This window comes from Aptenodytes forsteri, unplaced genomic scaffold (genome assembly GCF_000699145.1).
Source record: "Aptenodytes forsteri isolate BGI_AS27 unplaced genomic scaffold, ASM69914v1 Scaffold276, whole genome shotgun sequence".
Classification (NCBI taxonomy): Eukaryota; Metazoa; Chordata; class Aves; order Sphenisciformes; family Spheniscidae; genus Aptenodytes; species Aptenodytes forsteri.
In genome coordinates, this window is record NW_008795479.1 from 474,405 (window position 1) to 497,465 (window position 23,061).

The 23,061-nt window shown below is 53.9% G+C and overlaps 1 protein-coding gene across 1 annotated transcript in view; it reads left to right on the forward strand.

Annotated features, from left to right (window-relative positions):
- The first annotated feature begins 1,997 nt into the window (after window positions 1-1,997).
- The window catches only part of SNX27 (sorting nexin family member 27), a 27,748-nt gene continuing 6,684 nt past the window's right edge, over window positions 1,998-23,061 (forward strand). Inside the window, exons 1-13 of the mRNA XM_009281241.2 lie at window positions 1,998-2,008; window positions 2,861-3,107; window positions 4,098-4,178; window positions 7,048-7,332; window positions 10,453-10,645; window positions 11,963-12,027; window positions 12,889-12,993; window positions 14,051-14,129; window positions 16,214-16,377; window positions 17,612-17,701; window positions 20,238-20,387; window positions 20,750-20,878; window positions 21,146-21,205. Of these exons, the coding sequence (XP_009279516.1) occupies window positions 1,998-2,008; window positions 2,861-3,107; window positions 4,098-4,178; window positions 7,048-7,332; window positions 10,453-10,645; window positions 11,963-12,027; window positions 12,889-12,993; window positions 14,051-14,129; window positions 16,214-16,377; window positions 17,612-17,701; window positions 20,238-20,387; window positions 20,750-20,878; window positions 21,146-21,205 (1,659 nt within the window). The remainder of the gene's footprint in view (window positions 2,009-2,860; window positions 3,108-4,097; window positions 4,179-7,047; window positions 7,333-10,452; window positions 10,646-11,962; window positions 12,028-12,888; window positions 12,994-14,050; window positions 14,130-16,213; window positions 16,378-17,611; window positions 17,702-20,237; window positions 20,388-20,749; window positions 20,879-21,145; window positions 21,206-23,061) is intronic.

Below are 23,061 nucleotides of genomic sequence, written 5' to 3' on the forward strand. Positions count from 1 at the left end.
CTGCAGACCGAAACGTCATTGGGAGGCCTCGTGAACACCCGTACTCCAGGCTGCTGTTGGACTGGGATGCTGTTTCGAAGAGCTGGAGCGCGAGACCCTGCCGGGCTCTTCACTGGCATCTCTGGAGGAGCGTCTCATGACGGTGGTTTCAGCGTGTGGTCTGCAGAGTCCTCGGAGGCTCACTGATGTTGCTCGGAGCTCTGCGGAAGAGCGCGGCTGGGAAACCAAAGCTGCTGTCACGGGCTTGAGCTTGGTCGTCAGCAGCTTGAACTGAGCCAGAGGAGAATCTGGGTCTACAAAAGGGACAGATAAAAATAATTTCTTTGATGTCGGTCAAAAAGGTTACGCTTAGAAGTCCAGCTCTGTGCTAGCACCGGGGCTTGCGGTCTAGCAGCCCTGTCCATCTCTGGTCTTCTCAGGGTGGTTTTGCTGATGGTTCAGGGAAGGAAAACCCAAGGAAGCCTTGACCTAGATCGTGTCTCCTATTGCTGGTGTAGAAGCTGATTGCAATTAACTGCTCCTGAGTTTCCAGGGTGGATTTGGTACAGGTTTGCTTTCCGAAGTGTCCAAAATGTTGTTCCTTTTTCAGCAAGTCTAATAGCTCAGTACGTGTTTGCTTTTCAGTAATATTTAGTTTTTAACCTTCTGAAATGTTAGCCGCCTTTGTCTTCTTTCAGGGTGTTTCAGAAGTGTTAATTTGCAAGGAATCGTTGCGCTCGTGATTGGAGCGGGTGAACGGCAGTCGCACTGTTTGCCAGAGCAATGCATGTAAATATGCACAGAGACGTTAAATCTTCCTTAAAATGTTGTAAGAGGCTTCTGTGAAAATGGTAATTATCCCAACCTTCTTCTGGTCTCTCCCACATCAGAGAAATAGGAAAGGTCACTAGAATTGCGCTTGTTGGTGTTGTCTTGGGGTTTTTTAATCTGGAATGATATGGGACGGGGTCTGGATTGCTTAGCTGTAAAAGAGGAAGGCTGGCTTCCCTTCTTTTGGGCGATTAGAAATGGGGAAATACTGCTTCGGCCTCAGCTGAAGAGCCCTGGGATGGGTCAGTTTGAGGAAGGCTTGCGCCGACGGCCGTCTGGCTTTGGGGACTGAGCAGTTTGGGGCTGGAGCCGGGGAAACACGCTGCCTGTCGGGGAAACCGTTTAGCTTGAATGGTCTCGGGTGTATCATGCAACTGAGAAACTTAACGCTCCTCTGGGATAAAGCTGCAAGGAGCAGGGTCTGTTAAAGCTGCTGGGGATCGGTCAGGCGAATACATCGCTCTCCCGAGGAGTGGTGGAGGGGAGCCGGCACCGTCGAAGCAGCTGCCCCTTTGCAAACGCGCCCCATAAGATGTTGTCGGTGGCGTCGCGTGGAGCTGTTTCGGTGTTTGGCATTAGTTGGATTTGAGAAGGGAGAGGGATGAAGACGATGAAGCGCCTGTTTCTGCAGCTGCTACGGCAGGCCTGGAGAAGCTGTCCCGCACTGCTGTGTCCAGTAAGCTCATTAGCTGTTCATCTTTATTTCCAGAGCCTCTCCCGAGGAGGCTGCTGATCCCTGTGGTGACTGCCCTTGCCGCTGGATCTCATCTTCAGCGCCCTTCTTCCTTCATCAGCTCTTCTCAGAGCAGAGAGTGCTCTGTCACCGCTGCTGTTGTCTCAGCACCGTGCTTAAAATCTCTCCCGCAGCTGAATATTGGTGAGAACAGGGTGTGTTACAGGGGAAGCAGGAGTGCAGGGAGCTTCTTGGTTATGTGTTGAATTTTGTGGGCTTAACGTACAGCCCTGGACGGAGCTGGAGCCAGGTGTGTTTTGAGCCAAGCGTCAGGAGCTGGAAGATGCAAAGCGCGGGGAGATGGGGACTTGGCAGACCGTCCCCATTAAGAGACAGGCGACACGTGAAGTTGTGGTGCGACTAGCTGCTGCCAGTCGTACTTTTTGAGGCCACATCTACGCGGCAAGGCTCTTGCCAGCCTGGTTCTGTCACACTGGGGTGGGAGAGCGGTGCGATGCCAGACGGGTACAGCTGTGCTCGTTTTACGCAGGTTTTGCTGGTCTTGCCTTGACCGCAGAGCTGGGCTTTGACTTGTGCTTTGCCGTGGTGGCCCTGCTGGTAGCGTGGGATGGCTGAAGGTGCTCAACTGCTAAAAAGCAAAGCCTTAAAGATGACTTGAGTAGTTTCTGGGGTGTTTTTCCTTGGACGGTTTGTCAGCTTGGTCAGTACTTTGCCTGAACAATGCACAAAGGCAGGCTGTGGTCTTAATCTCCAGGAAGCTTATTGCAGGCTTTCTTGAGGTAAATTTCCTTGTCATCTCTTGACAGACAGATAGTTGGGAAATTTTAAGAAGTCTTTGCAGAAAATGAGTCATTTGGTGTACAAATGGGAGAAGTGAAGTGCTATTCTCTGTGTCTTGGGGATCTTGATCGTTAGCGTCAGCATGATGGGGAATTTTGCTTTGTTGAACGCATGCTTTGTCCTCAGGGTCTCCCGGTGTTTGCCAGCAGTTCCTGTTCTTGCCGAGAACACTTGCTGAGAGGTGTTCCCGGGTTCAAACGCAGCTGGTGTGAGACATTTTCTGCACCGTGCTGGCGGAGAGAGCAGGTTTCGGGGAGCGAGTGGGGTGCTTCAGCAGCTCATCTTCCTTCCAGCCAGGGGACCGTGCCAGCCCGCAGCTGCTGCTCACCGTCTTTAGCCTAGTCCTTTGGAAATTCAGTCTCGAAGAGGCTTTTAAATTCATCACGGTGAACAAACACCGGTCTGCTCTGCCCCCCAGCATGTATTTTTTGCGTCAGGAGCTTGCCGAACCACAGGCTGAAGATCTTTTGTTAAGCATAACCTGCTGTAACTCCCAGAGCTTGGCTTCTCCCGTAGCACCAGGCAAGCCCCGACGGGCGAGTGCCGAGGCTGGCAGTGCCTGATCTCGCCCCACGCCTGCCAGGGTTTCTGCCCTCGCAGCGGTGTCAGCGGGCAGCAAAGCGTGCCACTGCCTCGGGTCACAGTCCGGAGTCTCAGCCCAGGCCTGCCTTGGCAGGCGTCTTCGCCGGCGTGCTGGACTGTGGACTGTGGCACGGGTGTGTATTCCCTCTGCTGTGGGGAGACGATCGCCGACAGAAACGTGGTAACGAGTGCTTTGGGGTTATGTTGTCTTCAGCTCAGCCAACGTGAGCCCTTAGTCATGGCGAGTATCGAGCTAGACTGACCATATCCAGCACCAGGAGGGGAACAGCTTCTTTCCAGCTCCCTGGGGGAAGGCGAGAGCGTTTGGGAGCCCCTTTGCAGCTCTGTTTAGGCAGGGATGCCCCTGCCAGCGGGACAGTGTGCAAAGGCTCCGCATTGCCCAGTCCAACAGCACACTGAACAGCTCCAGCATCGCTTCTACCCACCGACTTCAGAGCTTTCCTGCGGTAACCTTCCTGCGAGGCAGCTTGCATCCCCGGCGAGGCGAAGAGGAAGCCGGGCATTGAGGGAAGGAGACTCGCACACTGTTCTGCAGCGGAAGGTGACAGAACCTCGTGCTCCTGGTTTAACCACATCCATGTTTGGTGGTGGACAGCTGAGAGAAGTGATTTGTCGGAGGAAGTTGCTCTTTGAGTGCTGCTGAAGTCTTGCAGACCTGACCAGGGGTTGCACGTGCCTGGCTGCGGTCTCCATCCTGCAGCGGTTTGCTCCACCATCAGCAGAGTTCTCCTCTATTTCCCCTCCCGTGCAGAGGAGAGCTGTGTGCCGTCTGCGGTACCTCCTTTGTGGAGGGAAGGATTCGTTGGATCTGGTCGTCATCTGCCGCTGTTGTATCTGGACGTCCTTTCCGTAAGGTACGGAGAGACCCAGCCCTGCGGTCAGCTCAGCAGCCCTCACCTGGGACCATGCATATCCCCTGGGAGGGTAAAGGTAATGCCTGGATCTTTTTTCCAACTCCAAATGGAGGCAGAAGCTTGAGGAGCAAAGTACCCGAGTGTCCCGTTGTCTTGGGAAAAGTGCATTTGTCTCTCGGATGCCGCAGGTCCGTGGCCGCGTAAACGGCGCGTCGTCCAGCTGTGCTCCTCTTCGCCTTGCCAGCTGCCCCTGGTTTGCCTGTGTCGTATGATTTACCGTTCCCTTTCTTCGTCAGCTCGTCGATGATGATTCCAGCCTGAGTTGCTATGGTGACTTTATTGCAAAGGTGCGAGTCCTCCGGCCCCGTGTGCCTGTGGTACTCGCTGCTCCTTCCTGCTGCTCGGCACAGCGGAGGGGCGAGCAGGGCTGCTACTAAAGCAGCCGCTGATCTTAGAAGGAAACCTGCTGGGAGCGATGGCGAGCCGGCAGTGGGTGTTACCGGTTTTTTGTGAATGAAATGATGCATTGCAGTCTTATTGTCGGGAGTCCCAGGTCCTGTCCTTGCCCCCTCCCAGGGTTTGGTGTCGGCTCGGGGAGGAAATGGGTGGCAGCAGAAGTCACCAGGGGCTGAGGAGGGTGTGGGAGAGGAAGAGGAGGAAGCCGGCGGCGTATTTGTTCTCGGTCTGCTGGCAGAAGGGAATGCGTGGTGTCTTTGATGGGAAGTGGAGCTGAAGACCTCGTTGCAGTCTAGCTGGGGCTGAGTAACTAAAAACCAGCCTTGACTTTTGCAGACTAAGCAGCGCGTCCTGCGGTCTGGGTCATCCAAAAGCCCCTGCTGCCAGCTGGAGGGGGCTCTGCCTGTTGCCGGCTGGAGGTGGGCTCGAGGTCGAGTGTGGGACGGTGACTAAACTCCCCTGTCTTCGTCCTTCTCTCTTCAGGGCAGGACTGGGACACGCGGAGGAGAGTCATTGTGGCCTGCCGTCCCTCCTGGTGTGGGCCAACGGCAGCCTTCTCCGCACGACTGGAGTCTGGCTTTTCACCCCCATCCACCAAAAATCATACTTGGGCAGCGGCGCTGTCGGACTTTGCAGACTGGGTTTATTCTAAGCGAGTGGAAGGGATCTGGGATAAGCGAGCAGCGTGTGAGCATCGGTCAGGTGGAACGAAGGCAAATGTCACTTTAATGTGACGATGTTGGTGGCTAACGGCTCGACTCGGTAACGAGGGCTGCCCTCTGCGACCGAATTTGCTGCTTTGGAGGCCACGCTCCTGCCCTGTGGAAGAGCTGGCCGGTGAGGAGGGGATTTTCCCTCTTCCTGAACTTAACGGCCTTGTTGCTGTAAAAGCTGTGTACAGCTCTTCGAGCACTCTTATCACACAGAGCCCAGGGGCTGCATCCGAGGGTTGCTTCGTTATCCCTTCCCTGAAACAACACAGGAGCTCTAAGAGGGCTGATAACCGTGAGTAGTGTCCGAGCTGGGGGAAGCCTCCTTGTCCAGCTCCTGGCAAAGCACGAGCGCTGTCGCTGGCTCACAAGCACCGCTTCGGGCTTTTTTAGACTTGGTTCAGAGCCTGGGATCTCTCACCCAGATTTGTAAGTCGAGATCGGATCTTTCCAGGACGATTCTTCTAAGTAAAAGTTCAATTAAAAAAATGATAGATGTGAAGCGGTAAGAGCTGTTCTTTCATTTGAGAGCGGGGGATTGAAAGCTAAATCCCATGCTTGATTTAAGGCAAGCTGGGATGGTTCTGTGACCAGCACTATGTCTTCAGCGGTGAGATGATGACAGTCTGTTCCCAGGCTCTCTGGGAAGGAGTAGCTGATTGCCAGAGGGAGTATTTGAGAGCCCTTTCTCTCCCTGCATGGCCAGGATTCGTGGCTGGGAAAGTGCAGGCTGCTTTCCTCTCGCACTCCTCTGAAGCATCAGGTAATGGCCGTAGCCAGCAGCACAGAATAAGGGCAACGCTGGGCTTTCTGGTGGAGAAATTCCTAGGAGTGAGCGAAGACAAATTGGCCTTGTGGCGTGGTTGCCGGTGTTGCTTCAGCAGCGGTGAGAAACTCCTTGGCTGGTTTGTTCCAGGCTCGTCCCAAGCAGCTGCTTCGGGGAAGCAGAGGTGAAAGGGACCTGTCGTCTCCGATGATCTACGGGCTCTCCGGCAGCGTTGCGAGAGCGTGGCCAGGCTGACTGGTAGGGATGCAGTGGGTGAAGCTCTGCCTGTTCCTGTTTATACAGGGAATGTTTTGGATACCAAACTCTTCACAGAGACGCTTGTGATGACTGCAAGTTTATGGAGACTTGCTACTAAATTTAGCTCTTGTCAGGAGGAAGAACAGGCTTGTCCTTTTCCAGATTTGGAAGAGAACCTAACGGCTCTCTCTGCTTTGAAATCAAGTCATAGGTCCGGCATCTTTCCAGGCTGGCCAAGGTACGGTCCGTATCTTCTGGGCAAAGCAAGACCCAAGCAATGGTTAACTGAGCTCGCAGGGAGAAGAAGAATGTCAGGAATGCTTTAGAGGTGGCTTGGGTATGTCTTGGGTCTTCAGAGCTTCCATGGGGCTCCTGGAGGGCTTGGGGCATAACTGGGACGAGGTCTTGTGATCACGGGGCTGTCTGGGGCAAGGCAGAGCAGTTTGCCTAGAAGTAACTGAAGGGAACGCGTGTCTCCTTTATGTTGCACCGAAGCAGATGTGCTCATGGGTGCTGTGTCTTTGGTGGATGGGAGCACCAGCTTCTGAAGTCGCTTACCTTTGCTCTCTGAGCCTCCTTGCCTGCTTTCTCATTCTTGTTCACCTGGAAGCTTCAATTCGGGTTTAGGGAAATTCACTCACGTTTTGGAGCTGTAGAGGATCAGGAGATGGGCTTTGCCCTGGCAGAATGGTATGTGTTAGGCATTCAGTGTTTTCTTCCCCAATTCTGTGGTCTCCTTGCATTTGCCTTTAGCTGACAGGAAAAGGCTCGCCTTCTGGGTACGAACGTGCCATGTCGTACCACTGAGATGGTAAAAACTGCAAAACCTGTTTTAAATATTCCAGGGGGCGCATGAGCCTTAAAGAAGTTTCAGTTGTGTCTGAAGTCATTAAACATAATTCAGTAACTAATAGCACGAGAAATCATCAATAGGAAGGATTAGTGAAGTTTAGACCAGAGTGAAACTGGCGCAACCAGAGCAGTTGAGGCTGGAGGGATTTTCGAGGGGAGCAGATATGCGATGGATCTCTGGGCGGGTCCTGGCGTGGTTTGAAGGCTCTGCAGTCACCTCGGCCTCGCTTATGGCTTTTCTGCTCTCTCTTTCGCAGGAATGGGGTGAATGTCGAAGGAGCAACACACAAGCAAGTGGTGGACCTGATTCGCGCAGGAGAGAAGGAGTTAATTCTGACGGTGTTGTCTGTGCCTCCCCACGAGGCAGATAATCTCGATCCGAGCGATGACTCTTTGGGGCAGTCGTTCTACGACTACACGGAAAAACAAGCTGTGCCCATCTCCATCCCCACGTACAAGCACGTGGAGCAAAACGGCGAGAAGTTTGTGGTTAGTATCAGCTTGGATGGTGTTTTCTGGAGATTGGATGCGACCGCACCCCGAGCTGGCGTGCTCCTTGCTGTTAGAGACAATTGGTGGCAGCGCGCTCTGTTTGTCTTCAGGATGAAGGCACATTAACTTATTATCGACTGTTTTTGACACTGTCTTATTTAGGCTTGCCCGTCCTCACTCTTACTGTGCTTGGTTATTCTTTTGCATTTCCTATGTGCTGGGAAGCTTTTTTATTAATGTATCTGGAATAGCTTGATCTCTTGTGAAGATTAAGTAGGAAGTTATTATTTTATTCATATAAGCTTTCGTATTTGTATTTCCTGTTTTACAGCAAGCGTTAAGGACATCTGTGGTAGATGTAAAAGCAAAGGGAGCAGATGTCTCGAAGCATAGCTTCCCATCTCCAGAATTTCTTTTCCCTTTAGGGAATGTCGGGGGAAATGGCTGTAAAAAGCCTTTTTCCTTCGGGTTCCCTGCCTCTTCTGTTGCATTTATTGGGGAGGCTGGCAGTCATTTTCCTAGATACTGTGATCTGTCATCTAAGTACCTGACATGGGTGCATCCTCTGAGGCTCAAGGTTGATTCTGGCTCATCGGGGATGGCTGGCTGTGCCTGGTGAGGAAATGTTTGGAGAGGGACCCAAAACGGGTTGGACAAAGACACTCGTCTGCAGAACTGTTTCTTCTTGCAACGTTTGGGGTGTATTTAACCTCCTCAATCGGCCTGGCCTTCCTTAGCTCTTCTGCTTCCTTGCCTGGTTGTGTGGCGTTCACAGTTTGCAAGCCGAGCATCTATCTCGATCGCCCCGTCCTCCAGCAGCCTGCGTCTCGCTGCTGGCCGCTGCTCTGAGCATGCCTCGGGTCTGCGCTGCAGCGAGGGTCAGCAGAGCCTGCGGCCGAACCCCAGCTGGCTCCGAGTTTCAATCAGGGACTGGTAGAGACAGAAGCATGCCACAAGGGCGGTATTCTTCCCCCTGCCAATAGCTGCGTATTGTTAGGAGCGCAGTCCTACCCATGTCCAGACCACATTTTTCTTCTGCTCTGTGTGCTGTCTTCGTTCCTCCAGAGCCAGGGAACTGCGCGGCCATCAGTGGGGCTGGACGATGAGGTGGAGGGACTTGGGACGAGATGACGGGTATCGGGTGTTTTAGTTATGCTGCTGCTTTGACTCATGGCTGGAAGATTCGTGCCGTGCGCTGGCTCCCTTCACCCTCCCAGACTGGGAGGTAGGTTTGGCTGGAGCAGCCGCCCTCCGGACACGACTGCGTTGCAGTGTGAAGTGCTGGGAGACCGATGACAAACTGGCTCATCGCTTTTTCCTCTTCCAGCTGAGGACGGAGGCATTTTCCCAAGGAAGACACAAGCCAGTGTCAGCGTTGCAGAAACAGCGTGTGTGTGAGAGGAAGGGTGGAGAGGGTTCAGCCACGCTCAGCTCGCCGTAAGAGTCAGGCTCCTGTGCAAAGCGTGTCACTTCAACGTGTCACCCTGGCGCGCGCGTCTCTGAAGGGGACAGATGGGATCCTTGTGGGTCCGCGGCCTCACGGGGAGTGTGTGCTATCCCTGCGCCCTGCTGTCCCAGCCCCGGCGGGATGCTGTCGGATCAGGTGTGCCGTATGGAGCAGGAGAAAAAGGGTCCTGGAAACCAGAGGTTCTTAAGCCCAGTGCAGGGGGGTCAAAGGGAACCTCTTCACTGGACTGATAGTAGCTGCTGCTGTTCGGATCTAGCCCCATCCTGGCACCTTCTCTCGAGGTGATGCCGGAAGGGTTGAACGCATGCTTCTTTTTAAGGAAAAAGCTGTGGTTTTGTTGGAGCGCTTTCCCCTTGTGAAGGTTGTCAGGCAGGTATCTGGGGCGCAGACGTGGAGGGCGAGCGAGCTGGGACCGCTCTGGGCCCTTATCTGGGGAGCAGGTTGGGGTTTTGAGTCTTTCGAACCCTGCTGAAGCCGCCCTCGGTGTGTCGTCGGCACGTGCCTCTTGCTAGACTCCTCTTCTGTGCTCTGCCAGCCCTTTGGCTTCGGGAGGACGGTGGAGGGTGATGCTCTCCTCGAGAGGAAGGGTTGTGGTTGCAAACACTTCCCTTGTGCAACGTGAAAAAGCATGAACCTACTCTCTTCCCCACTGCATCCCTTTCCTCGTGTGAAGCTAATTAAGGTAACGCTGCTGTTTGGGACCTCCTTATCACTGAGGGCGTATTAGCAATGCTTAGATAAGAGCTTGTTTAACTTGCCTGCGAGACTGAGCAGATTGGCTTTAAAAATGGAGGCGGCTGGTTAATGAAAGGGAAGAGAATTCCCTGAAGAGCATCGCAGTGCTGAGAAATGTCCTGCGACTGTAACTCTGCTCCGGGTTTCCCCTATTTGGGACCAGAGTCCTATTTCCTTAACGGTGTCCAGAATGAAACTGGAAGAGTGCACGCATAGCAAAGAAACTAGTTAATGCGGGGTGCTCCTAAAAGATACATAACGCTGCTTCTCCCCACGGTTGGTGCCTGACGGCTGCCAGGGGCTGTGTCCAGACGCAAACCAAGCCACCTGCTTGGTTTGGGACCTCTCTGTGTCTCGGGGAAAGTAGCCACGACCCTGAATCCAAAGCTCTGGGGCTTTGGCTGCAACGTGAGGCTCAATTCTGCAACAGGCTGGAAATTCAGTAGTAGCTTCAAGTGCATCTGGAAGGCGACGAGGCTCTTGTTGCCAAAAACAACTGCGGTGTGGTCAGCGCGGTATTGCTGTGGCATCTGTCTGGTGGTGGCTTGGTGCACCTCAGGCACCCTCCTGTGTGCAGCTTGTGCAGGAGGTGATCCAGGTGAGCACCGTGACGGCTGCGTCGGGGCTCAGAGCCTTTTGTAAAGGGTTTGGGTGGTTTTCTTCTCCTCTTGGAGTAGGAAGGCACCTTGAACTCGTGCTGATCCTGCTGCTGTCAGATGGAGGTAGTAGCTGGGACATTCCTCAGCTCCAGGGATTGGCAGTGGCGTATTTAACTATTCATACCAGTTTCTCATTCTAGTTCAAACCCTCCTAATTTAGTCTTGCGCTGCCTGTGGGTCCGGGCAGGCAGAGCTGTGCCGGTTTGGATTTGGAAAACTTTTCTCACCCCAGTGAGCCTCTTCTCCTCCCTGCAGGTCTACAATGTTTACATGGCGGGCCGCCAGCTCTGCTCAAAGCGGTACCGGGAGTTTGCCATCCTCCACCAGAACCTGAAACGGGAATTTGCCAACTTCACTTTTCCGCGTCTCCCGGGGAAGTGGCCATTCTCTTTGTCGGAGCAGCAGCTGGACGCCCGGCGGCGAGGGCTGGAGGAGTACCTGGAGAAAGGTACTGAGCTGGGAGGAGAGCCCAGGCAGCCGTACGCCGCCTTCTTCGCAGGCGGGGAAACAAATCCTCAGGGTACATCCTTCCACGGGTGGTCCAGAACTTCACGGGTATTTGTTTACCTGTGAGGGAAAGAAGCTCGTTTGTAGCTGGATTGGATTTTACGGCTGAAGTGGTGAGAGGGAGCTCAGACTTGCCATGGCTTAATGATGCATGTGTTACCGGCTTGCAGCGCACTTCCAACAACAAATGTATAATTAGTTTTTTAACACACAACGAGTTTTTATTTGTAGTGTCATGTTGCTCGCCAGTACTCTCGGAGATGAGGGAGCGCGGGGAGGAGGAAGAGGAGGGAAGCTTTGGAGCAGGGAGAAACTCGTGTTCGAGGCCGTTCTCATCAGGGGAGCTCAGCTCAACCTGAGCTTGCTCACGGCTGAATGCTTTGGTCCTTTTTAATCAAGAATTGTAGAGCCTGCAGCAGAAGTTTCCTTTAGGTTGAGTTCAGATGATGGGAATGTGGATGCAAAACCTTACCTCTGTTTCAGAGTGCCTGGCTAAAAGATCTGGCCCCACATTTTGCAGCGAAGAGGTTGTAGATGGGATTCGGGGCGCAATGACCCCTCGTTCCTGTGATGCTGTGTTATTTTCTTAGTTGCCTGGAAGCAGCTCAATTAATTTGTGTGAGTTAACAGCATCTTCCCTTACCCGGCACCTGGGAGCGAAGCCCCCTCTTCCCCTAAGACGGACGTGGGTCAGGTTTTCCCCGCCCTGCTCAGCCCTGCCTTGCCCGGCTCGTTCATCTTCATCCTCGGTTGCCAGCTGGCTGGAGGAAGGGGCAGGCTGGTTGCATCTTAGAGGCAACATGGTACAGTTCGGGTCCAAATTATTTGCTGAACTTCGCCTAAATAAATTCCCAAATAGTTTCAGTCCCTCTGGAATAACTTTTTTTTTTAAGAGGCAAAAGTACTATTTATGAAGTTCTTGCCCACTTTTAAGTATAGTCTAAACCTCCTGTTGGCCGTGTGCCTGGGGCCTGGATTTCACCCATGGGGAATATCTCAGTGAGTTACTCAACACCTCTTGTTGCTTGCTATTGTAGGGGGTTCAGGCTGGATCAGTCTTCGTGCCAGGACACCTGATACAGCACGGAAAGCACTTGCTTTGAGAAGGGTTTTCTAGGCTGGAGATACCACCCTTGTTTCACGCCACCCGCAGAACAGACAGTTGTTGGTTTCCATGTCACTTTTTGGGCCGGTCCCGGGAGGGGAGGGCTCCCCCTTTCCCCGGGCACCCCACTAACCTGCACTCTCTGTCCTGCAGTGTGCTCGATACGCGTCATTGGGGAGAGCGACATCATGCAGGAGTTCCTGTCGGAGTCGGACGAGGTAGGCACGTAGGCGACAGCGCTGAAGCTCTGCCCTGACCTTCCTTGTTACAGAGGCCATAAATGCTTGGTAAAACTGGATCAGAGAGGAAGGACGTTCCCTGCCAAAGCCTCAGCTGGTTGAATAGAAAACCTCAGCTGGTTGAATAGAAAACCGTGGCAAAAAATCAAGGCTGCAGTTTGCTGCCTGTCACTGCACATAGGAAACCTTTTCTCCATAGCGGCAGCTAAGAGCAGCTTTGCTGCCGCTCTCGGAGGCGTGCACAGAGCAGAACCAGCCACGAGGCCTCATTGCGTACCTTGGCTCCCTGGCAAGGGGAGACCCGGTTAAAAAACCGCATTCACTGACTTTTCTGCTGGCTTCTGTGCTGGTGGCAGCCCAGGTAGCTTCGCATTTGTGAGCTGTTTGTATTCGTCAGCCTTTGGCCAGAAAGGCAGCAGGCACTCTGAACACCGGTCTGTCTGACTTGCTTCTCCCGAGACTTGAGTTGCAGGCAGCAGCAGTGAGTTGCTATTTGCCCTTCAACTGTTGCTCTTTTTCCAGCCTTTCCATGGTGCGTTTAAGTTGCCGTGTCCCAGAGCTTTCTCTCGCTCTTCGCTGGCAAACCCGTGAATGGAAAATCCTACCCCGTCGTGGTCTGAAGCGGTTTGCTCAGCTTCCTGTCTCGGAGCAGAGCTCGCATCTTCCTTCTTTCAGAATTTCCCTGGTGCAGGCTGGAATGGGATTCTTGAGGCTTGCAGAGCAGCTGGTCGTTAGAAGTGACCATTTTAATTAGCCAGTGGGAGGCAATAAATAGTCCATAGAGCTCGGGGCTCAGCTCGTGTGATGCTGATTTCTGTCTTCTCTTCTTCCCTCCTCCAGAATTACAACGGCGTCTCGGACGTGGAGCTCCGAGTAGCATTACCAGATATAACAACAGTGACAGTCAGAGTCAAAAAGAACAGCACTACAGACCAGGTGTACCAGGTGAGCTGCTGGTTTTTTGCCTTGACTGGAAGATTAACATGTTTCGGACGTTAACCAAGACCCCGTGGGTGCCCACTTGCTCCTCTCGAGTGCAGGTGGGCATCGGTGACGCTGCTTTGCTCTAGCAGAGAGGACAGGGACGCTGGAGAACTCTAACCTCACGCCGTGCTGAAGCAGCGTTTTCGCTGGCAGGCTTGGCTGCAAGGACAGAGTCATCGCTGAATTAATTTTCACTGATAATATCTTAAAGCTGGCGGATGGCTCTAAGCACTAGGCAGATTGTGTGTTATGGCTTGCAGTGGCTGCAGCGGAGGAGTTGGATCCAAGAGCTGCCTGCAGCCAACACACGAGTCTCGCTGCGGCTGTGTGGCAGGACGGCAAGTTGAATATTAAGGGTAATGACCCTTTTGGGGAATCCTCTGGCCAGATGACAGGTTTGCGAGTGGCCGGAGGCCCAGCGCTTTAAGTGGAAAACTAAGGACAACTGACTTCAACCAGCACTGCTGGAGGAAAGGTGGAAGCTGTTGATGAATTAGGAGGAATAAGATGATGTGGGGGAGACCCTTTTTGAAAGGGGAAATAAAAGTGCTGCTGCAAGCGAGGGAGCCAGAGGGTTGCGAAAGAGCAGGCGTTTGGAACACAGCCTGTTGAACTTCACGTCGCCTCCGCCGAGGTCTGTGAGCGTTGGCTGTGGTACTAGCGTGCAGGACTGAAATGTTGTTGGAGGAAAACTCCTAGGGGAGGTGTGCGTGCCTCTTCTATTAGGAACCGAAGCTGGAGGCATCAGAAGAAAAGATGACCTAATTGTCAGCCATGGTGGCACTTAAAATCTAGAGCAGTTTACAGGAAGGTGAAAGCAGGACAGTCTAAGCCCTTGCTTAAGAAAACATCTGGTTTTACTGGAAGAGTAAAATTCAGGTTTTCTGTGGTAACTAACAGCTCGGGTTAGGGAATACTTGGGAATAACCTGTATGAAGCCAGCCTTGCCCCAGAGAGGGACAGGCAGCTACTGGCTCCTGTTTTTCTCACCCCGTTTTCCTGTTCCGTTGCTCTTTAGGCTGTGGCTGCAAAAGTCGGAATGGACAGTATTACCGCAAACTACTTTGCCTTGTTTGAAGTGATCAATCACTCCTTTGGTAAGTCTTTTAATCCCCTTGGTGCTGACGAGCAACTGAGGAGAAGGCTCTGCAGTGCTAGCACAGCCCAGTGGCACTCTCATTTAGGTCTTATCTCTGCTCGCAAAATCAGGAGCCCCCGGGAGGAATCGGGCAGGCTCTGATCATGAAGAGCCCGCAAAGTTTGGCTTTTTTTGCTGCCACTTGACTTTCCCTTTCTTAAGCAGTTCAAGGAGACGAGCTGTTTGTTAAACGGAGAGATGCGTTTTACTTCAGTTCAAAGGGGCCAGCGAGCTTAGAAAAAGTGGGCAGCGTCACTGCAACGCAGCCGTCTCTGGAGGAGGGGGGCACCAGCAGTGGCTTGGGACGGATTTTTTCTTTTGCTGGAAAGGAAAGTGGATCGAGGGCACGCTCAGTCTGTACCCGTAGGTGTGGGTCGATGTCCGGGTCCTGGAGGGGATGTGCTGCAAGCTGCATCTTAGCTTCTCATCTCTCCTTCCGTGGTTAAATCCTGATGGTATTTGAGGCTTGACTGTGGGATTCTGGGGAACCGTTTTGGCACTTAAGTAATTGCCGTCCTGCCAGCTTAGTGCGTGCAGGGGTCTCCTGGCTGCTGTTCAGATCCCTGGCCGCAGCAATCTCTGATTTCGCCCAGCTTCACGTTGGGTTCATTGAAGCTGTAGAGAGGCCAAAATGTCATGGTCACACCACAAAATGGGTGTAGTGGTTAGTTTGTGTTTTATTTTTTCCCTGTGCTGGGTTTTAAGCCAAATGCATTTCTCACTCCCAGCTGGGTACCTTCGTTTCTGGATTGTCATCTCTATATGCCTCAAACTCATCCTGTTGTTACGGCAAACTGTGCCTTGTAGGAAGAGATTTCTAGGGCTGTTCCTCATGCTCACAAGATTCTGGCTGAATGGCCGGGGCAATTCTTAGCTACTTCAAGTCCTCCTAAAATGACTCGTGTCACAGAACGGCCTAGGTTTGCATTCGGGTGCTGACCCTGGGGCAGCCGAGAACACCAGTCTCCTGTAAAACTGTTGGCATCGCGGAACTGCCTCTGCCACCAGGTTTGTGGTCACTTCTTGAGGGTTGCCGGGTGCTGGTGTGTCAGAGCAGGACGCGGATATAGCGAGGGAAGACCAGGGCTGGAGGGTCGACATGCTTTGTGATTGCCGAGGCCAGGCAGGGCTGCACGGGGAGCCTCGAGCGGGAATACCTGCTCTTGGGAGATGGGACGCTGCAGCGCGCTGGCACAGTCTCACGCAGGAAGCTTTTACGGTGCCAGACTCTGACTGGAGCTATTAATTCCTCGTTCCTGTGAGTGCTGCACTTCTCAAACTGCCCTGGAAAGTAAAAACTCCAGCTAACCTTTATGGTTTGTGCTTTCTGGACGCTCTCTGCGAACATCCGCATTTATTCCTGTCTGGATACACTCCATTTAATTTCTCTGGAAACCATAAGCTCCATCTGCAGTAAGATAGTGACCGTATCCCTACCTGATGAAGAGGAGACATACTGGCACTCGCCTTTTTTCGTCCATCGTAGCTGGGTAAAGCAGATTTGAACGCAGTAAATGTCTCGACAGGGGCTCACTGGTGGCCCAGCTGCTCCAGCTTGGCTGAGCAATGCAGCAGTCTTTGTCCGGGCTCTGGTGGCAGCCTGCCAGGACGGGGGGACCGTCTCCGGTCCCCCCACGCTGTGGGGACACTGCGTAGGTCCAGGGCACTGTGATCCTAAGGCTTAGGCAGGGTGGACCTCCCTGTGCATAGCAGGGGATGAAGTCAGGCTGTTGTGCTGATGCTTGAGAGCTGCGCTGAGCTCTCCCGACGGCCGAGAGGAGTTCAGTCTCACGCAGATTCCTGCCTGTGCACTAGAGGACCAGCGTGGTCTGACGCTATGGAAGCAGGTATTGAAAAAAGCTGGATTCGGTCAGGGAGGAGAAGAAAGGGCCTTGGAGCAGAGCTGGGGTCCTGATCCCAGCTGGCTCAGCTAAAGGGCATCGCCGATGTTGACTTGTACGGCAGCCAGGCTGGGGTCACAGACGACGCTGCTGACGCTGCGTGGGGCTGTGTGCTTACCTCCATGTCTTGTGCTTTTTCCAGTGCGCAAACTAGCACCCAACGAATTCCCCCACAAACTCTACGTGCAGAACTACACCTCGGCGGTGCCGGGAACGTGCCTGACCATCCGAAAATGGCTCTTCACTACAGAGGAGGAGGTTCTTCTCAATGACAACGACCTGGCAGTCACCTACTTCTTCCATCAGGTAGGTGCCTGAGAGCTGTAATTTTTTACTGGAGGCAAGGCAACACAAGTGCCTGGCTCCCAGAACTGCTCCAAACACCACTATCCTTTGGCGTACTGGCAACGGAGTGTGAAATTGAGGGCCAGTCCTGCTTGGGTAACTTCACGGAGTAGCAGTCCATGGTTGGGTGAATTGGCAGTACTGTGGTGAACTTGTGGCCAAGGCACAACCGGACTGGGAGGCAGGGCTTCCACCACGCTTATTGCAGGGAAGTTGCCTTCCCAGAGCGAGCTAAAAGGATCCTGGGAGGCTGCGCTCCTTGGGTCAGGTATGTTTTCCTCAATTCTGTGTGTTGTCAGTAAAGATGTCTGTGACCAGCTGGGGAACAGACTTCTCCCTGTTCACCCTAAGGAAAGGGGGCATTCCTGCCTGTGATTTCACTTTATGCAGATTCTCTGGGATGAAGTGAGTCCGAGAAGAGCCGTGCTCTCCCATTGCCTGTATAAAACCAGTCTAGGATGACCAGCTCAGAGGTAGATAACTGCAGAGTTCAGGAATATGAATCCTGCTCTGTCTCAACCGCCAAAAATGCTGTCCCAACGTTCTCTGAACTGGGCCTGTACCAGCCTCTGCTACAAATCGAAATAAAAATAGCAGTTGTCAAATTCTTTGATCTCCTAGACTGGCTCTTTGCTGGCTGGCGGTTTGACAAGCCGCTTTGTGACAGGGGCAGGAGTTCTTGCTGGAGCGCGCAGCTGAGGAGTGGAAGTAAGGGGCCGTGTACCTGATCAATCCTGAACGAAAAACACATTTTCATGCCAACACTCCAGCAGCACAGTAGGTAAAAGCCAGCACTGCTCTGCTGGAGACGGCTGTGTCTGGAGTGGAAGGGTTGTACCAGCCTGTCCTTGCCTGTGGCTGAAGGCAAAAGCAGGACTCCAGGTACCAGCATTTCCAGATCCATCCCCTTGTGCCAGGGGACGTTCTTCCAAAGTCCTCCTAGACGCCTAGGCATCTGCTCGTTCCCCAAGGCAGTCAGAGGCTCGTGGCAGGCATTGGCGAGTGCGAAGAACCACCCCTCTGAGCCTGGCCATCCCTCTGCCTCTCTGGGTACACTGGTCACCTTCTGGGGCTGTGAATTTGGGAGGCTGTTCAAAGCAGCCTCGGGGCCAGCCAGGGAAGGCAAAGCATTGTGACTCAGTGAAGAGATCCTCTAGTCTGACCTCCTGGGTTTCCTTTCCCTTTTTCTGTTTAGGCTGTTGATGATGTCAAGAAAGGCTACATCAAAGCAGAGGAGAAGTCCTACCAGTTACAGAAGCTGTGTGAGCAGAGAAAGATGGTCATGGTGAGTTATCCTACCTGTCCCGTTTGCTTTCCTTCCTGTTTGCAATGCTGCGTCTGGAAAGGAGCCACTGGCACAGGTTGCCCAGAGAAGCTGTGGATGCCCCGTCACTGGAAGTGTTCAAGGTCAGGCTGGACGGGGCTTTGAGCAACCTGATCTAGTGAAAGATGTCCCCGCCCAGGGCAGCGGGGTTGGACTGGATGATCTTCAAAGTTCCCTTCAAACCCAAACCATTCTGTGCACGCAGCCTTGAAAAACACATCTTTCTTGGAAAGCAATAACCATGGAGAGCCCTGATCTATGAAAGATGTCCCCGCCCAGGGCAGCGGGGTTGGACTGGATGATCTTCAAAGTTCCCTTCAAACCCAAACCATTCTGTGCACGCAGCCTTGAAAAACACATCTTTCTTGGAAAGCAATAACCATGGAGAGCTGTCGGGGTGTGGGCTTAGCACAGGAGGGATTGGCAGGCACGCAGGAATGCCAGGCGCAGGGCTGGGCCGTGCCCGAGGGTCGGCCGCTGCACGAACCAAAACCAAACGTGCCTGGCACGTTTGAACAGCAGCTTGTCCTTGGCAAGATCACCCATTGACTCGGCTCCAAACAAGGCAGCGATAAAACCTTGTGGGTTATTGCCGGTGTTGAAAGGTGAGGTGCTTAACGTGTGGTGTAGCAATCCTTCACCTGCAGCCCTTCAGGGACGGCTGTTTCTTCCTAGTAATTGAGAGGCAAAGGTCTCTCTCTGCCTCAGACTGCCTCTGAGATGGTGGTGCTGGACTAGCCGAGGGAGGGGAGGGTCCTGGCCCGCTCGTAATGCAAGTTGCTGCCCCCTCTGTGCCTTAGTTTCGTTTTTTGGTTTTTGTTTTTTTTTTTTGTCTGGCAGAAGTCTTCCCGGATTGCAAACCCTGTGTCAGAGCTCGCTGTCTGGTCAGGGATTTTCTGTCTCTTATCACTTCGTCCAAGCAAATGCCTGGGGGCTTGGTATGACTCGATGAGCCTGCCTGGCTTGGACGTGGGGGAGTGAAGGGGATGCCCTGAGCTCATCTGCCAGACGCAAGCTTGCCTTGAAGATCAAACAGCAGAAGAATCTGACTTGTAAATAACTTCCTGGGTTGCTCGGGGCTGCTGGTACGGAGAGAACGCAGGCTGCCCTTTCCCTGGCTCGCTGCGCCCCGCCTGCGTTCCCGTGGCCAGCTTGGCCGCTCTCGAAGAGCAATGGCCTTGGGAATCCCCTTCTCCGCCTTGGCTGGTCTTGGTCGGGCCTCTCCTCAAAGCCCGTTTGACTGCGGTAGTTCTCGGAGGTCCCTGCTGGGGGACCGCCTTGGGGTGGACCCCGGAAGGGTCACCCGAAATGCTAAGCCACGGAGGTTAATTATTGACTAATGATAAGGATCAGTAAATAGACGCTTCCTCCTGTGGGTTGTCTCATGGATCTTTTGTTTCTGCTTGGATCGCTGGCTTTCTAACGACCAAAGAGAGATCTGAATCTTTGGAAAGAGTATATCCCAGTATATATGTGTGTGTGTGTATATATATATATATATATACAGAGAGACAGACACACACCAGGTGCGGTAGGGCCCTGGTCTAGCAGGAGGTCAAGAAGACAATGTCTGTGTCCCAAAAAGCCTATGAAGTCAAAGTACTTCATCCTCTACCTCCCCCCGTGTTATTCAGGGTCCTGCCTGGAGCGCAATGCTTGAGAATTTGGCCCCTTCCTCCGGTCTGGATGTGGCTTGTTCCTTGGTTAAAAAGTCACTTCGGTCTTCGTTGTAGTTCTGCCCTGCGTAAACCTTTCTCGTGCAACGAGCGGTTGCAGGGCTCTGGAGCACCGGCCCCTGGAGAAGCTCCTGGCTTCTCCCATGTCCCGAGCCGTGACGGTGAGCTCCCAGCGCTTCTCCGGTGTCCTCACAGTGCTGCTTTGTCTGGGCTCACTCCGAAAGAAAAATAGCCAAAATACCTCTTTGGACCTTTTCATGAGTTGTAGCATTTGCATCAAAGGACTCTGAGAAACCCGGATCCCACATCTGCCCGACAGCCTCTTTTTTCTGGTCTCATCTTCAGCCTGTAACGAACCGGAGCATGGCTCTAGCGAGAGCGGTGCTTTCGGTCCCGGGGCTGCTTTAGCTGTTTGCTCAGATCCATACCCTTCCCGGGGGAGCATGGTCGCGCTGATCAGTGACTCCGGCTGCATCAGCTCTCCTGGAAAGGGCTTTAGGTGTTCGAGGCCGCGAGGAGCTCTGTGCACGTCTGTACCTGGATGGATCCACGTTTTGGGGAGGGGAATTGGGTAGCTGGTAGTGTGGTAGAATTGGTGTGCTAGGGGTAGCATTCCCCTAGCACAGCCCTGCTGCCTCTGGGTTTTCGGTTTCCTTTGGAGGGGATCCAGCCTCCCTGGGCTGGGGTAAAGCCAGGGGTATCCAAAGGGGCGATTAGCACTAGGACATGTGAGAGGTGGAGGTGATGTGAGAAGCGGGAGGATGCAGGGGTCCCCTTCCCTTTGTCCGAGCAAGCTAACGCCGGCGGCTTTCTCTCCGCAGTATTTAAACATGCTACGGACGTGCGAGGGTTACAACGAGATCATCTTCCCCCATTGCTCCTGTGACTCTCGGCGGAAGGGACATGTGATCACAGCCATCAGCATTAAGCACTTTAAACTCCATGCCTGCACAGAGGAGGGCCAGCTGGAGGTAAGGGTGTTTCTGCCGTTGCGAGGTCCCGGGGAGCTGGGCTCAGCCCCTGGACTCTACCTCGGCTTTGCCCCAGCACCGTGTCCCCCAAGCTCTGGGGCTCAGGACTGCTGCTGAGAGGCCTCCGAAGGGATTTTGGCAGTGGTTGGGAACGCAGGGGTTTATCTGGCTGCTCTTTGGGTGTTAGCATGTGTTTCCACTGCTGCTTCCTTGGCTCATACCTGTCTTTGCAGCAAGGCTGTCCGAGGCATCCTCATTTCCCCCTTCGCATGGCTTCACTTTTGCCACCTCATCTGCCTTAAACCTCCCCTTCCTCGCAGTCTGCTGGGCTCTGGCCTCACCTGGGTTTTGTCTTCCTTCAGAACCAGGTAATAGCATTCGAATGGGACGAAATGCAGCGGTGGGACACGGACGAAGAGGGAATGGCGTTTTGTTTTGAATACGCACGAGGAGAGAAGAAACCCCGATGGGTTAAAATCTTCACCCCCTACGTAAGTACCCCTGTTCTTTGCAGATTTGCTACGGAAAAGCCCAGAGCCTGCTTGTTTTCCCTCTAGAAGCTGGAGGAGCACCCTGTGCTCCAGCTTTTGGGGCGGGAGGTGATGCAGGGGCCAGTGGCCACCAGGAGGAGCCCGCAGCACGGGGAGCTCTGGGCTGGCAACCAGTGCCAGACTCCCTCCGGCTGGAAGCCAGGACGGCTGTCTGGGGCTGCCTGCTGCTGCCTGCTGCTCTGAGAGATGCCTGCTTTCTCTTTGCAGTTCAACTACATGCACGAGTGCTTTGAACGGGTTTTCTGCGAGCTCAAGTGGAGGAAGGAGGTAAGAACCTGTAACTGCAGGGAAACGGCTTCACCTTTTACAGGAGGCTTTTAGTGGCAAGCGTTTCTGCCTGGTCCTCAACAGCAGCTTGTACAGGGAGTAATCGGACGCTTAGAGGAGCGATACCAGGTCTCCAGAGAGCACGGGGTAGACCGGATGGCTTTCAAAGTCCTGGGCTCTGTAGGTAGAGGGTGTTTCATGTTGCAGCTGGAGCAAGGAGCTCCCGGTGCTGGGAAAGCCTCACGCAGGCGTGACTGACCAGGATAGCCAGTTCCCAGGCTGTGCGACTGCGGCTGGTCACTCCCCGGTATCTGCTGTCGAATGCAGATGGCAAAACGTCCGTCCTCCGGAGAGATTATGCAGGTTGCTGAATTATTCAGAAAGGGTTGTGAGAGCCTCTGGCGAAAAGCTGCTGAGAAGTACAGGGAGGTTTGGGGTGGTTTTTCTTCTGAATACCAGCCTGAGGTGCCTGCTCAGCCTTCTCCTGTCGAAGCTGCGCTTAGACCTGGCTCTGAGCCCCGGCTGGGGAGATGCAGACAGGCCAGCCAGCTCGCCCTGCCGCCTTCATCCCTGCTGCTGTGCTGCTGTCCTCTCCTCCCGCTTGAGGGAGACATTTTATCACCTTGCGTCCATCTGCTGCTCCTCCTTGGGGTTGCCCCACATCTGTTGTTCCCCAGGGACTGCTCCCATCAGCTTCGCTTGCGGGGAGGAGGCAGAGAGCAGCTAGAAAAGCCACGTGCAGTCAGCTCGCTCGGCCGGCCACGGGGTGCTCTGGCCTGGGTTCGCCCTGCGCGCGGCTACCGAATCGTCATCCCGTGCCTCTGCTGCCCCAGAGATGTTGCTCTCCCTCGCGGGGTCAGAGATAAGCAACTGTTGGAGGTTGGATCCTCTCTTCTTGCCCTTGATCTGATCGGTGCTGTTGGCATCAGCCCTCCAGTTTCCGCTGGTGGCTTCTTTCTGCCAGGTGATGGATTTGGGTATCTAAAACAAGGCTTGAATGTGGCAAGTCTGAAATGGTGATCCAAGAAAAATCTGCCCTGCAGCTGCCTGTTCCTAAATGGGAATGATGCCTCCCTCTTTCCTTACCTGGAAGTTTCCTGCCTGCCGGGCGTTGGCCCGCAGCAGGGATGTTGGTGCTCATCCTCGGCGTGGCTGGGATCCAGGGTTGGCACCGTGCTGGGTGTGGGAGACATGTTGGAGACATGCAGAGAGCGCAGGGTCTGGACCATGGCAGCTGTGCTCACTGGAGGATGTAACAGCGGGACGGAGGAGTATAAACCTGGAAGAGTTTTCCAGGAAATAAGAAAATGGGATTCTTGGCTTGCCTTAGCTTGAAGGGTGGAAGCTGAACCTCCCACAAGTGACAAGAGACCTGCAGGCAGGCAGGAGCGAGGAGACCTCCTGGTGCTGGGCTGTGCTCCAGAGTCTGCGGAGTCCCAGATCCAGCCCTTTTCTCCGGTGGACGATTGCAGGAGCAGCGGTCAGGAGCTCCCCCGGAGCCCGGATCCACTTTGTCCCGGCCCTGAGCCTTGTAGGAGGGAGGCTGAGAGGCTCGATAGCGTGTGGTTACACAGTTCGGCTTCGTAAAGCACCCAGCACTCCCCGTGTACCATGTGCAGAGCCGAGGAACTTGGCTCTGGGGTTTGCGTCCCAGCCGGAGGTGACATCTCTGTCTTTGTGGCTCTCATTTTGTTTCATGAAGTAGAAGCTGCCTGAGTGGGTTGCCTGGCTTATTCTCTGAATCCCAGCTCCTCTGTAGCTCCCCGTGTCCGACATCCGTAGAACACCCCGGATCCCGTCCCGATGCTCTCCCAGCTGCTCCAACACCAGCTGTTCAGTCTCCTCCCACCCCCACC